We start from the raw sequence: 15,470 nt of genomic DNA, 5'->3' as shown, positions 1-15,470 counted from the left end.
ATATGTTTCTTTAAGCTAATGCTGATATTCTAGAGTTGTCATGAGTTTTTGTTTGTAGTCTAGTCTTTATGGAGCATGCAGCTTTTTTTTCTTTTCTTCGTCTTAGGTTTTGTCCTGTTTGTTTGCTTGAGCAAGGTTTTAATGAGGCAACGTTTGTTCCCTCAAGTTTGTAACCTTTCACAATTTTAATGAAAATTTACTACTTCCTCTCCAAAAATAAAAAAATAAAAAAATAAAAAAATAATACAAAATACAAAATACAAACAAATGTGAAGTAAAATCTCACACGCAGTCTTACAGAGTTAATTCCGGAATTGATTTAGTGGTCGGTGAATTGTTTGACTAGAGCGAACTTTGACATCCTAAGTTCGAATCCCTATAAGTACAAAATCCCTAATTAGTTTACCTGATAAATCTTACTCAAACGAAATACGAATGTACAATTGGAGATTTCTTTATCGAAAATCAATGAAAGACTGATTTTTTTTCTCCCTTCGACCATTATATGCTATGCTATATATTTCCTTGAAATTTAATAATGATGGAGATAATCCAATTATGCTGATTGTGCAACATGTCACATGTGGTCTATCTGCTTTGGCAATGATGAACTCACATATTAACTACGTGAATTTATAAGTTTGGTCTTCAATTGTGCTTTAAGAAGAAAGCACCATCAATTTGACCAGTAATATGAATGGTATTTTTGCATACTGTTGTTTGCTATTTGTACTCTTGTTGTTTGGAATGACAGTTTCTTACTCTTCATAAAAAATAAAAATAAAAATTCATCAACATAGTATTAGTTATTCAAAATAAAAACAAATATTCTAGCCTTAGATGTTTTTCTATATGAAACATCCATCAGCTTTAGGTTGTATATATAATATTCCAAAATTATAAATTGGTAGGTGGGAGAGGCTGCTTTGATATATTCTATACTATATATTTCCTTGAAATTTTTATAATGATGGAGAGAATCCAAATTTACCAGAATGGGAAAATTCAGAGTCAAATGCATGAATAAATTAAACAAGAAAAAGGACATGGATTATTTTTAGGAAAAAGCCCATACTCTCCTAGATATGGAAACTTTTTTTATTTACCTCATATACATTTACATGAAAGGGTACATTACAGTAGTAAAATAAATAATCAAGCTGAAGTTTTGGCAACATATACCAAAACCAAACCTGTAGAGATTCAAGAATTGAAGCTTCCCAATTTGAGCAAACTCTGGTGGTCCTCTCAATTTGGACCAGCACCCAAAAAGCAAGCAACAAATATCAACTTTAAACTAAAGCTGTCTGCCAAGCTGCTTTTTTCAACTCTCTTCAATTCTTCATTCAATGCTCTTGTCTTGTTGTCCCATTGGCTTTCAATTTTCCATCCACAGGAAATTATTAGGCTCTTCAAGCCATGGCACAGAGAAGCAAAACCCATGATCCCTGTGGTGCCCAAAATCTAACAGCAGATCAGGAAGGTCGAAAAACGTGTCGTCGTTATTGGTTGATGGTGAAGTTGATGAGTCTTGTGTATCATGGACAGCCTGCCTGTGCTGGCTCAGCTCTGCTTCAGTTTCCGCGTCGGCTTCACGGCTGCTGCTGCTACTGCTGCTACAGCTTATTGGGTAGTTAAGAGCAGCTGCTTTGGCAGCAGCAGCCTGGATGTCCTTTGCCGACGCAGAAGCCGGGCGGGGAAGCTCCTGAGCCAGCTCAGGAAAGTTGAGGACAGCAGAGCGGCCTTTGATTGTTAGGGCAGCCACATCGTGGGCTCGAGCAGCCATTTCAGGGGTGGGAAAAGTTCCAAGCCAAATTCTTGACTTCTTTCTTGGCTCTCGGATTTCTGACACCCATTTCCCCCATTGACGCATTCTCACTCCTCTGTACACTGGATCATGATGCTGCCTCCCATTACTATCATTGATCTTTGCTTTCTTTTGACTGATTTGATCCTCATCGTCATCGTCATCATCATCCTCGTTCGTACCCTTTTGATCATGATCAAGTACTTGTTGATTTGATCTCTTGCTGACTTTTTGGGCTTCAGATTCTGCAGAAGAAGATGTGGTTGAATTTGAGTAGGAAGAAGATGTGGTTTGAGCCTCAGAATCTATAGAGTTGAATTGTTCTTCTTCCATGGTGGAGTGGGTTTTTTGGGGTGTAGGTAGGAGAGCACTGAAGAAGAAGAAGTAGAATTGGAAGAATGGTGTGGTAGGCAGAGCTTAAAATAGAGGGTATGGGGTGTGCTTCACTGCTTCTCTAATGGCTCTTAGTTCTTACACATACAACAAAAAGGTACATATCATATATAATTAAAGCAATGGACCAAAGCATAAAAAGGGGTACAAAGTAAGGAGCCATTCATTTTTATTTGCAACTCACAGTATTTATATAACTCGACTAAAGTATATATGAAAAGGGTTTGCAGTTCAAGTGGTTAAGATCAGTTATTTTTTCACTCAAATTCAAATATGATTAAATAAATTTTATAAAGCGTGAAACTGTAATTTGTTAAAAAGATGACTCGTTACGGAGAAGTATCCAAATATTTTATAAAATGTATAATATTGGTTATCTTTTGCTGCCCCATGTTGATGTTTGAGTGATGTATGGTTTGGCATCATCTTTGCAGTTCCTTTGTATCTTGGCCTCTCCTTCATGTCTTATTAAACAACAACTTAATTGGGATTGCTAAGGGCATTTTCATGTGCTCAATATTTTTAATTGGGTTTTTGAAGTTTGGACTATTCAAGGCGCATACCATTTGAAATATAATTTGAGGCTTTGGTGGGCCATTCAAAATATATGCTTATAATTGCTACACACTCCCAAATGTTTATTTTATCAAGCCACCACGAATTTCACATGGGAAGCGGGTTTGAGATTGTTTGTTGGTGCCTTGTGGTCTATGCCATCTGCAGCTTTCTTGCAATTGCAATCATCTTAAATGCTCACCCTTCATTTTTGCACCGTTCTCCCTCTATTGATGATGAAAACTTGAAACTAAGTCACATTTCATTTCCTTACCTCAATATTAATTCTCTGTGATATATTTCTTTTTATATTAATCATTCTTTGCACTAGTTTTAAAGTCTAGATTAGGACCTCAAAATCTCATGACCGTGATCTAAAATTTATGCAATTAATTATCAACGGGTTATAACCAAGTGGCAAAGGACTTTGACTTGCAGACAAGTGATCTCAAGTTCGAATCACTACCAAAAAAAAAAAAAAGTGACAACAGTTACCATCATTTGGTGACATTTGGTGACTGTTGTGGAGGTTACTAAAGGCTTTAGTCACTAAGAAAAGCAAAAAAGGTAACTAAAAACCTTTTTAGTCACTAAAAAAGTCAAAAAAGGTGGCTAATGCATTTTATCACGGCCACAAATGTCACCAAATAATGGTGATTGTTGCCACTTTTTTTACTAGTGAATAATCATATATAGCGCTTTGGTAATACGTGTGTGAGAAATCCTCTTTCTCTTGTAGTTTAGACTATTGCTTACTAAAAAAGAAATTCATGTAACTAAGTTGGTACTTCAACAATAAGTAATTAACTTGGACATTATCACGTGGGATGTGCATTAGATGGTGACCATATTAGTATGCATTAGATGGTGACCATATTAGTATCACGTGGGGCTAAGTTAAATTGATATCATAGACAACATAACACATAATATGACCGTTACCCATACACTTGTTTGGGCAGAGAGAAAATAGAGGAAAAGACATTGCCCTATCGAGAGAGTAGCAACTAAGATCTCAAACTATATGAGTAAATTGCAGTAAATTGTTTTTCGAATCCTTTGTTTCTTGAATCTTTTTTAAGTTTCTTACTTTCAGTCTTTGTCGTGTGTTTCATTTAATTTCATGTCTGTTTTGAGTACCACAAATTCAAAGAAAACAAATCCAAGGACTAAAATCGAGTAATAACTAGATGACTTTACTACAATTTACTCCCAAACCATATATACTCATGGAACTACTACATTGTCTTGTCTCCACATACATATATTTAATTGTACTTATATTTACAGGGTAATGTTCTCTTGTTGTGAAAAATTTGATATGTTGTAATTTTTTTTTTTTTGAGAGAATAGTGATAGGATTTTATTAAAGGGAAGCGTAACTAGTACAAAAACCGGGCAATGTCGTCGGGGATTAGGCGAGCTTCTCTACACATATGGGCTCGGTCGTCGGTCTAATTGAGTAGCCTTACCCGCTCAACTACAAGCAGGAGTAGGAACCTAACCACTGATAGAGTACCCCCCGTCCCCCTAGAAACATACCCGTAAAAACTACTTGTTACAATCCTCAAATAAAACATACCCGGGCAATGTTGTATTATTAGACTATTGAAACGGCACCATACATACACGTGATTGTACGCACACTAATATAATAATTATTTTTAGTCATATATATCTATATATGTTATCACGATCATTATTTTTTAAATTCTAAGATATGAGAGATATCAAGAGAAATACCACTAACATATTTGACAAGATACAACCTACCACATTTTTTTCTCACACAATCTACTATATTTTTGTTCAAGAGTTTCATCGTAAGGACCTTTCGATAAAAGTTGCTTCCAAGAGTGAAGGGGATGTTTTTGTCCCATTAACCTGTAAATTATGGTACCACTCGTACCATGAGGCTCCTTGAAAATTTCCGTAGATCAGAAAATAGAAAGAAAAAAACAACAAACCTGTTCAAGCACAAAAGGACTTTTTCTACTCTTCTTTAAACGACTCATGTGTCATGCATACAAACAAAATCATCACCAAACCCAAGCCAAAAGAAAAGGAAAAGAAAGGAAATTAAAATAGGAAGAGATTTAATTCACAAGGACGAAGCTTGCGGAGTTTACAATAACGATAATTAATAGGTAGCTCAAATTGCTTTGCAATTGCTTAGTATGTGTAGTCACTTTTCAGGCCATGTGTCTTGAACCCGTATGGTTTTCTAAATTCTTACTCATGTCTTCTGTTGTGGGTGTAACCACAAATTTCTTTGATTTGTTTCTCCATATATTGATGTGTAGTCACTTTTCAGGCCATGTGTATTGATGTTATTTTCTATCTTCTGCCCACCTTCTATTTGGTAAGTGTGTGTCCTCAGCTTTTGGGATCAATGCCCCTTTTTGTGTATAAAATTTATTTTCTTCCATAGGGGTCCAATGTGCATGTCACATACACACACCAACTCTGCATTTACCCTTTCTCAATGCATTTCTTTAGACAAAGATCCCCTTTTTGCCTCTTTTATTTTAAACAAATATATAATTGTTTATTTTATACAAGTAAAGTAGTATTAGGGAGATGATTATATATATATATACATATATATAGAGTTTTTATTGAGGGATCCCTCAAATAAGCTTATTTGAAGGACACCCCTTGTAGACCCCACTCCGGATTGTATTTCACTAATCCAAACCATCTATTTTGTAGATACTCATTCAAAGATCATCTCTACAAAAAATCACTTGAATCCAATATCATTTGACCACTAAATTGAGTTATTGAAATTTTAGTACTTTATTGAAGCACCATGTTCATTGATTTTGTAAAACACAATTGGATGTCGAAACGGTTTTAGATTTGTCTAATTTTTTGTAAGGATGATCTATGAATGAAGACCTAAAAAATAGATGGTTTAGATCATTGAGAAAAAAATTGTAGGGTACCCTAAAGGGCGTCCCTCAAATAAAATTATTTGAGGGATCCCTCAATAGAAGGTGATATATATATATATATATATATATATATATATAACACTTGAGTTACAAATTCCTTGCAATATATATATATATATATATATATATATAGGGAGATGATTTTCCCACTTTCCTTTTCTCCACTTACACACCCTTTTACTTTTTAATACTTTTTAATCAATTATGTTCTTTTTCATTCTTTCCCTTTCCTATTCTACCCTTACCCTACATTAATTTCTTTTTTACTTCACTTTCATATTATTTCTTCGACTTTTGATCACAAATAATCTCTGAGATTTACAATGGAAGTTGAGTTCAAGAGGTGTTGTTTGGTTTCTATCTTGCCGAACTGATTGTGTCGTCGTTGTGGGGGAAGGAAGAAGTTCCATTAGGCTCTCGTAAATAAATCAATTGGGGGCACATCTTGATCCCAACTTGGATGAATCCAATTTGGGGGGTTTTTTGTTTTTATTTTTTGGTTTGTTTGTTTGTTTATTTTTATTTATTTATTTAATTTTTCTTAATTTTAATTATCAAAACCTTAATGTAGGGTAAAGGTAAAGTAGGAAAGAGAAAGAACAAAAAAGAACAAAATTGATTAAAAAGTATTAAAAAGCAAAAGAGAGTGTAAGTAGAAAAAATGGGCGTGGAAAAGTGAAATCTATATATATATATATATATATATTTAGTGATCTTCGGTATTCTCCTGCTTTTGGTGGACCTATGTTGATCTACTCTTCTTTTGGCAGATCATGTTAAGATGAAGCAAAGAATTGGAGAATATAAGAAAGAAGAGTATAGAGGAAGAAGCAAAGAGAGAGTTTCAGAGAGTGAGAAATGATTGTTGCATTTTGTTAAGCTCTAACTAAGCACATTACAAGCCTTTTATCAGCCTAACTACAATCTTACCTGGCTTACTAACCTCTCTAACAACTCTAACCACATGTTAACAACACTAACAATTTTCTAACAACATTCTAACAGTTCACTCTTTAATCTGCTGACACTTGGCAGCATCAGCATCATTGATATTCTTACACCTAGGTGTGGGCACAATTTTGAGTCAATTCGACCAAACCGCTCAACCCAATCATTATAGGGTTGAGTTGACCTAATAATGAGCAGGGCATGGGTTCAAAAAATCATAAACCTCTTTGTACGGGTTGGGTTATGAGTTGAAACAAAAATTAAAAGTGGGCTTAATTTTGAGTTAACCCGATCGAACCACCCAACCTGGTCACAAAAGGGTTAAGTTGACCTAATAATAAGCTAGTCTTGGTTCCAAGAAATTAGAAACCACTATATATCAGGCTGAGTTACTTGTTGGGATCAAAACCAACCTAACCTAACCATGCCCACCCTTACTTACACCCTCCTCAATCTCATGCGTGAAGGAGCCAAGCATAAGATTGGAACAATGATGCTGGGAAAAAAATCATTAGACTAAGAGTTTGTTAGTTGGTAGGCGCATACGCTATTGGCACATTTGGGTTCATATATATGGAATGATCACTCAAGGAAGGTACTCTCATTTTTGTCATTTCTCAACTACAATTGCTTCGCATTAAAGCCGCCCAAATATGTTTAGTTTTTTTTGCAGCTTCAAAATTCATTTGAGTAGAAGATTAAAATAATATCTTCGTCGGGTAAGGGAATCATAAATAAATTAAACTATAATTATACCTTGAAAAATAATTAATGTTGTTACTTACAGTTAGATTATTGTTATTATTTAAATGGTCAGAGATGTAAAAGGACGAAGAAGAATGAGAAGCCAACTGTGTCCTTGATCTGTGATTGTGGTAGGTCATAATCTATGGAAGCTTATTCAAGTCTGCATGTCCTTGTCACAGACAGCTCTTGTGGTGTTCATAAGGTCAACAAAGCCTTCTTCATCTCCTCATGTTAATTAGATAAACTTGAACTTTTCTTTTTCTTTTTCTTCTCATTATAATTTTTTTTTTCCTTTCAAATTCTTGGAAATTTTGGAATATAAGGTTAATTCATTCATGCTTAATAATTTGCTGATTATTTGACGTCCATCGTTAGGGTAGATAATATGTTCATATATTATTACCCATGAATCTAACCAAAATCAATGCCCATTAATCTAAGCAAAAGTACATTGTACATGTGATTTGGAGGTCATGAGATAAAATTACATGTGATTACGAGTTTGGAGTAATTTTCAATGAATTTTTCAGAGCACAAATGAGTTTTGAACGAATTTTTGAAGTTGATCCAATTAGAAGTTGACATGTGACACCTGCTAGTGAACTATTTCAATAAGGAATTAAAAATCAGCCCTTGTTTACAGAGAAAAATTAAAAAAAAAATAAAAAGCCTTGTTAGAGCCCACGAAAATTATGCATGGCCACTTCTTGTTTAAAGCTCACGAATTGCTCGCAGGTTTCCTCCTTATTTCTTTAGAAAAGAAAGCTTGGGTGAGGCTTTTTGTCACACTTGAGTGCACCATTACCAAACTAGCAGCAGGGCAAACTTGCAGCACCTACACAACTTTTTTGGGCAAGGGTGCACCTCTTTGCGTACCTTTAGAAAAAAAAATGAATAAATTATTCAGAAAATTTCTCTGAATTGCAATTTAGCATGATATTAGAGCCGTCAATCTTAGATCCGCTCTAAACCCTAGTTTTTCCTTCATCCATATAGAAACCCTAGATTTCCTTCATCCATATAGAAACCCTAATTTTTCCTTCATCTATAGTGAAACCCAAATTGAATCCCAAAACTATAGCCTCTATCTGAACCCTTCCCCAAATCATTTACCCTACGGAAATTTTTTTTTTTTTTTTTTTGGCAATGGAAGAACGTATATATCGTCCTCTTCGTCATAACCGTTGTCAACTCTACATCACAGATCGTTACAATCCATAATTGGAATATATTGAATGAGACCAATATATTATACTCTTTGGTCTCCAGTCATGGAGACACAAATTTCCAGGAGAAAGAAAGTAGAAAGATATGGATACTTGACCGTTGATTCACCTCAACCAGCCTCTATTGATCTCGCTTACAACAAATGGCGTCCCAAGAATTTTAAGGTCAAATGTAAGTTTCGGCTGCCGTTAAAAAAACCTTATACGATGGATCTAATGAATCTCAAATTTATGAATTGAGCAATAAGGTTTCACCATGAAGCGTAATGGAAAGTATGTCTCTGCTTACTATAGCACACTCGAAGAGATTGAGCACTTCATATTTTTCTTGCAGGTCAGTGAATGGTGTAACCCCTGTGGTTGTACAAAACATAGTCGTGATGTTAGGAATTGGTTGGATAGCCAGAATTGTTGAATCCGTCCAAAGCATCAAAAAAGAAATTGAGGTAAAATTGTACGTGTCTCATTGACCACAGGTTATGCCTTGAATATTATGCACCTACCCGCAATAGTATGTGGATAAATGATTCAGGTGCAACATGTTATATGACGTTTGATGTGAAGACTCGACAAATTTACGTTTGATGTGAAGACTCGACAAATCCTTAATATAGAGAACATGTATGCAGTGATGGAGCCACGTAGGGACGGGAGGGGTCCCAAGCCCCTTCTCAACTCTTTATTCCCTTCATTTTCTCTCTCTTTTTCTTTTTTCTCTTTTTTCTGTGTTTTTTTTCTTCTTCCCAGTTTCACTCTCCTTTTCTTTCTTTCCCTCTGTAAATAATTTAATGTCGTGTGTATGAATTGAATTGAATATTAATTGAAAGACTGAGTACACCCTAATATTTAAACTTGGAGATGAAAGTCTTCTTTTGTTTCTCGACAGTGAAATAAGACTAAGCTCATGAGCTTATTATCCTAGGTCGGAACAAGTTGATAAGATCCCTTTTTAACTACCAAAAATACCCCTAATACACCCTAAACACTCTATCACACAACATCAAACCCATTCAAGAATTGGCTGCTGATCAGAAGGTTTATGCTTCATTATATAGATAAGTTTTGCAAACTTTCCGGCATTAATGTGATTTGGAGAACATGGTTCTAAAAGTCGTCAATTCTTTAGGCCATTAATATGTATCAGTGGTTTTCGTAGAATAATTGATTTTCTTTATGGGGCATTTTATTTTGTTGTCTTTGGGGAATGATAAATGATATCCTTACATGCGACATTATTTCCTAATTTTTACCTTGGTATATGCCAATGAATTGCTGGGCTTACCCGGCAGAAACAACATTTATGATTCGTCCATTGGTGGTTGATGCATTACACTGTAGTTGTCCTAAAGATGTTGTCAAGCTAACAAATGCCGATTTAGTTGATGTATTTCCTCATTCAATAAGGAGTACCAAAGCCAGGAGCCTAAGGTTAATATTAACGTCCATATGTTGTCCTTGAGATGAATTTAACTTTATTTTGTTCTTGCCATGTGAATTGCTAATTGATCTGAGGGATTGATTTAATTAGGGTTGAATATAGTGAGTAAGGTGTACTTATTATTATTATTATTATTATTTTTCACAATTCAATATATTATTTTATATTATGGTGAATTAGTAATTCAATAAATAGTTTGGTAGGAGGATGTATTCAGTTAATTTTAAGGTTCGTTTAACAGCACCCAATTTAAACTCTTATTTCTTGATTTTTTTACTTTAGGGGATTGGTCTGAAAATGATGCACAAGAAGCTCTATTGAGAACTTGCAGTGTTTATGCTCTCATTCCTTTTATTTTTATATTTTGCAAAAGGACACCCTATAACATCAATTTTTAGTTCCGCCAGTGCATGTATTTGGCAAATACATTTCCAAGTGTTTTTGGGACATAAAACCTCTTTTTGAAGTCTTCAACAAACACTTTGGTTTTTTAATAAAAATTTCACGTGCTTCTAATAAAAGCGTCTATAAAAAAAAGTACTTATGAAAAACAGTTCCAATGGTCATTAGGTGACCCTAGTACATCTCTTCTTAATAAAACATCTTTTCCTAAATATCGTAGTTCATAAAATCAAAAGCCTATGTGCACAAAAGCACAAGTTTCTAATTATTTTGATAGGCAAGTTTCTTTCATTTTCTCATTTTTATCTTCTCTTACCCCGATACATTGAAACCTGTCCTTCATTGTCATTTCTACGTGCCTACAATAATTTAGTATGCAAGCATTGATTTGATTACAGGACTGTCATTGTTGTAAATTATTTGTGCCTACAATAATTTTGCTCTCCAAAAACAAATTCAACACTACTGAAAATGACACCACATTTTTGACTTTAGAAACTTCAAAGAACGAGGACGACCTCCGACAATTGGAATCGATATCCTGCAACTCCTCCTTTTAGTGGACGACCTTATTCAAAGGCAGCACATGAAAACCGTCTTTTTCATTCATTTGTGTGTTTGGGGTCCAAAAATTACTCGAAAGTTGAATCAAATAAGGTGAAATCTCCTCCTGGTAGGTGTACCAATATGTGCCATTCTTCCCAAAGTCGCAATAACTAGAGATTTTAAGCCGAAGTTGTACAACAATGTATCCAATTGGAGTTCGATTCTTATCATTTTTCTTATCTAAATAAGAAACCCTACATGCATATATACTTTCTAGGGCATGTATATATATATATCTATATATATATTTGTGATTCATATGTAATTCTGTCTACTCAATAATTTTGATTGATAATTTAACAATAAATAGAACATGTTAAGATTGTCGGCCCTTTTTGTTGGCTTTTGAAGTTTTAGTTTTTGGCTCGGGAACATGATTTTTATGTTATACTGTACTAGTTTTAGCTAGATTTATTCATGTTTGTTCCTGTCGGTTTTCTGGCCAGTGTTTTTATCCGGCTTTGTTTGTACTGTTCTCTGCCCTTTTGGGGGATTGCAATGAATTGAAACTTCAACCAAAAAATAAAAAAAATATTGTGTGACCAAAAGAGCATTTCTCTACATCTCCTCCACGGGCTGTGGAATTTGAACTAATGCAAAAAAACAAAAAACAAAACAAAAAAAACCTCAGGCAACTGATGTAATTAAGTTCTGATTAATTGCCAAGTTTTGAATGTCCATGATGTGAATCCTCAGGCAACTGATGTAAGTTTCAAAATTAGCATATGAGCTAGCTTTTGGGATTACATTTGGAAAACAGAAACAATAATGGTGATTTTATGGCAGGTTGGTCTATGAGAATGGAGTGTGTGGCTAGAGTGCTACGGTTGCAGGATTTGTGGCATTGTGGGACCTTTTCAAGTTAGCGTAGAAGGAGTTGTTGAAATGGTCCAGACTCTAGATGGGTCATGAAATTAGCTGCAGTGTCATTTCTGACATTATTAGCTATATAGGTTGGAACCGGGTTTTTAGGGCTGGACCATTCGCATTATAATTAAAGCACTTTCACCGCTGAGGAGGAGCGCTCGCAAGAGGGGGCCCAAGCCATCAAAGGCAGCTCCAACGCAAGAGTTCCAGCCCGGTCAAACAGTGGGCCCCAGTAATCAAGGCAAGCCCATGGGCAAGTTCAGCCTGAGCTGCTGCATGGGCAAAATGACACAATACTAACGTCATAAAGACGTCAGCAACAACAAAAAATTGAAAAAAATTTTTTTGAAAAGAATACCAAAACTTTCACATTTTATTTATTTATTTATAAATACCTAGCCATATTCTTTACTTCCCACACCAAAAACTCTATACAAATTCATCTCCTCATATCTTATTTCAGACATTATTAACTGCATAGGTTGGTCAGGGTTGTTAGGGCTAGACCATTCGCATTAAAATTAAGAGCACTTCCACCGCTGAGGAGGAGCTCTGGCAAGAGGGGGCCCAAGCAACCAAAGGCAGCTCCAGTGCAAGAGTTATAGCCAGGGTAAACAGTGGGCCCAGCAACCTGAGCAAGCCCACGAGCAAGTTCAGCTCGACTTGGGCAAAATGACACAATGCTAACGTCACTATGACGTCAGCAACAAAAAAATTTTGAAAAAAAAAAACCAAAAATTTCAGATTTAAAAATGTTAAAAAATAATAAATAAATAAAAAACCTAGCCATATTTTTACTTACCACACCAAAAACTCTATATAAATTCATATCCTCATATCTCATTTCATACATTATTAGCTATATAGGTTGAACCATGATTTTTAGGCCTGGACCATTCGCATTATAATTAAGAGCACTTCCACCGTTGAGGAGGAGCCTTGGCAAGAAGGGACCCAAGCAACCAAGGCAGCTCCAGTCCAAGAGTTATAGCCAGGGTAAACAGTGGGCCCAGCAACCTGAGCAAGCCCACGAGAAAGTTCAGCCTGACCTGGGCAAAATGACACAATGCTGACGTCACTATGACGTCAGCAACCAAAAAAAAAATTGAGAAAAAAAAACCAAAAATTTCAGATTTAAAAATTTCTATTAAAAAAAAAAAAACCTAGCCATATTTTTACTTACCACACCAAAAACTCTATACAAATTCATCTCCTCATATCTCATTTCATACATTATTAGCTATATAGGTTGAACCATGGTTTTTAGAGCTAGACCATTCGCAATATAATTAAGAGCACTTCCACCGGTGAGGAGGAGCCTTGTCAAGAAGGGACCCAAGCAACCAAAGGCAGCTCCAGCGCAAGTGGCAAGCCCACGGGCAAGTTCAACTTGAGCTGCTACACTGGGCAAAATGACACAATCTGACGTCATCAACAAAAAAAAAATGAAAAAAAACCCCAAAATTTCAGATTTCTTTTTATTTTATTTTTTATTTTATATAAATACCTAGCCATATTCTTTACTTCTCACACCAAAAACTATATACAAATTCATCTCCTCATATCTCATGTGAATAGTAATTACCATTGCCCTAGCCCATAAGGGTGGAAACAAAATTGCAAGGGCTATCACTATTCACCTTGCACTTGCCTTGCCCTTGTCCATAGGGGTGGAAGTGTTCTAAGAGACAGGGCAGTGGAAGGGCACATTACTTGGCACAGTACGAGATGGTAACTTCGATAAAAAACTTCCCTATCTTGAGACACTATTCCCTTTCTTAGGAGAGTGATCAACACATAATTGTACAATTTTCTTTCGTCGCATATCAAACCCAATTTCTCTATTTCAAATTCATGATAAGTACCTCTATCTTCATACCCTTATAGAGAAGATGTATCTTCGATGCATGGAAGTTTTCTTCGGTAATCCGGAGGAGTCAGGAAAATGTTCATGACTAACGGGGCCTTAGCTCTAGTAGAGAGTATTTACTCTCACACTGGCTACTTACCTATCCAGCTTGTTCCTTTCCCTTCTCTTTGATCTTATTTTTTTTACCTCGGCCGGTATCTCCTTTGGTCGTGAATCGTGTATGTTCCAAAAAAGGAAATTTGTAGGCCGACAAATTCAATGGGGCCTTAGTTTGGAGTTTAAGCCAGCCCATATAACGTACTTGCCATGATTGCATTAAGCCAAGGCCTAATATTTTCACATACCAAAAAAAGAAGGAGAACCAACTTGAAGCTCAACCCAAATTCGTAAGCCCAAAACTAGCCCATAGTTTGACCTGACCCATTGGAAAAGCCTCAATCAGAGATATCTTTTAATAGGCAATGGGCTCATGAAATAGCTCAACATGTGAGTGTTCCCTTATTTGGCTCAACAACACTTAGGTTAAGTTGTAGCTTGCATGAGAAGAAAAGAGAAGGAATCTAGAAGTGGATCCAATGACTTGGTGGAGAGCTCAAGCGGCTTCCTCAACCCTCTTCAATAGGGTCCTCCGCCCCAACCAGCGGCACCACTGCCCGTCGCACTCTCTCCACCGATGTGTCGTGTTGCAGTAGCACAAATCAGTTTAACTTTGACATCAATTCACAATTGGGACGTTGCATGCCTCTTGGTGCTATGCACATTGGGGCCAAGATATACAACATCGAGATGAGGCTGGGTCAAGGTGGCAAATTGGTTCGAGCCTCAAGAACTCATCCAACCATTTTGAAAGAACCCTCATCAGCAGGATGTTTGGTGAAGCTGCCTTCCCATGTTGAGAAGTGGATAGATTCTAAGTGCCGGGCCACAATCGGCAAGTGGGCCAAATTCAGGAAATCAGCACAAGAAGCTCTACAAGGCTGGGCAAAGCCAGTGGTTGGGCTGCCGGCCCAAGGTTTCGGGAGTGCAATGAACCCTATTGATCATCCACATGGTGGTGGGTGAGGGTAAGAGCAAGGGGAGGCCTTCTGTAACACCTTGGGGCAAGCCTTGTAAGGGTGGCTACAGGTCTGGACCTGTCAGTCGCAACGGTGGAACAAAGTAAATTGTTTTATATCATAAATTTTCGTTCTCTTTGTTTTGATGTAGAACTGTGGAGCTTTTGTTGAAGTCACATATATAGTAATAAAAGTGTCACTCGGATGTTTTAAGGTTGTTTGTGTTGTCAGCACTGCCATTGCTTTCCTGACCTCCAATTCCCATTGAAACCACCATTTTATTGAATATGTGCCTGTTAAGAGTGTAAAAGAGCAAGAGGTTTAGGGTTTCGGGCTACTGGATAAAACCATGTTTGGCATGGAAATTTCAGAATGAACGGGTAACATCATAGGGGGTTGGCTGAGAAGTCACAATTCGTAGGGGCTAGGATTGTGGGAAGATGCAGCTCACATGAACTCTGTTAATAGGTATAAGCTGTAGCGATCACAACACAATGTAATTCGCTCGGTATTTCCATGCCTACTTTAGTGGTTAGCATAATAGTGGAAGCAAATGTGGTTCAAATAGCAGCACTACCCGGGTGTGGTATAAGAGGTGG

At 36.3% G+C, this 15,470-nt stretch overlaps 1 protein-coding gene and 1 pseudogene across 1 annotated transcript; one reads left to right on the top strand and one right to left on the bottom strand.

Moving 5' to 3' along the window:
• Positions 1-1,051: 1,051 nt before the first annotated feature.
• Positions 1,052-2,351, bottom strand: LOC103337066 (Integrase-type DNA-binding superfamily protein). The gene has a single exon (XM_008240217.2). It carries the CDS (start codon positions 2,138-2,140, stop codon positions 1,379-1,381), a length of 762 nt encoding a protein of 253 aa, XP_008238439.1. The 5' UTR covers positions 2,141-2,351; the 3' UTR covers positions 1,052-1,378.
• Positions 2,352-14,312: 11,961 nt separating this feature from the next.
• LOC148915633 (large ribosomal subunit protein uL2my, C-terminal part pseudogene) lies at positions 14,313-15,075 on the top strand (annotated as a pseudogene).
• Positions 15,076-15,470: the final 395 nt, after the last annotated feature.

The sequence above is a fragment of the Prunus mume genome, linkage group LG7 (assembly GCF_029339155.1).
Source record: "Prunus mume cultivar Tortuosa linkage group LG7, ASM2933915v1, whole genome shotgun sequence".
Lineage (NCBI taxonomy): Eukaryota > Viridiplantae > Streptophyta > Magnoliopsida > Rosales > Rosaceae > Prunus > Prunus mume.
The sequence above is the reverse complement of the archived record's forward strand: the minus strand, read 5'-3'. Positions and strand labels throughout refer to the sequence as shown.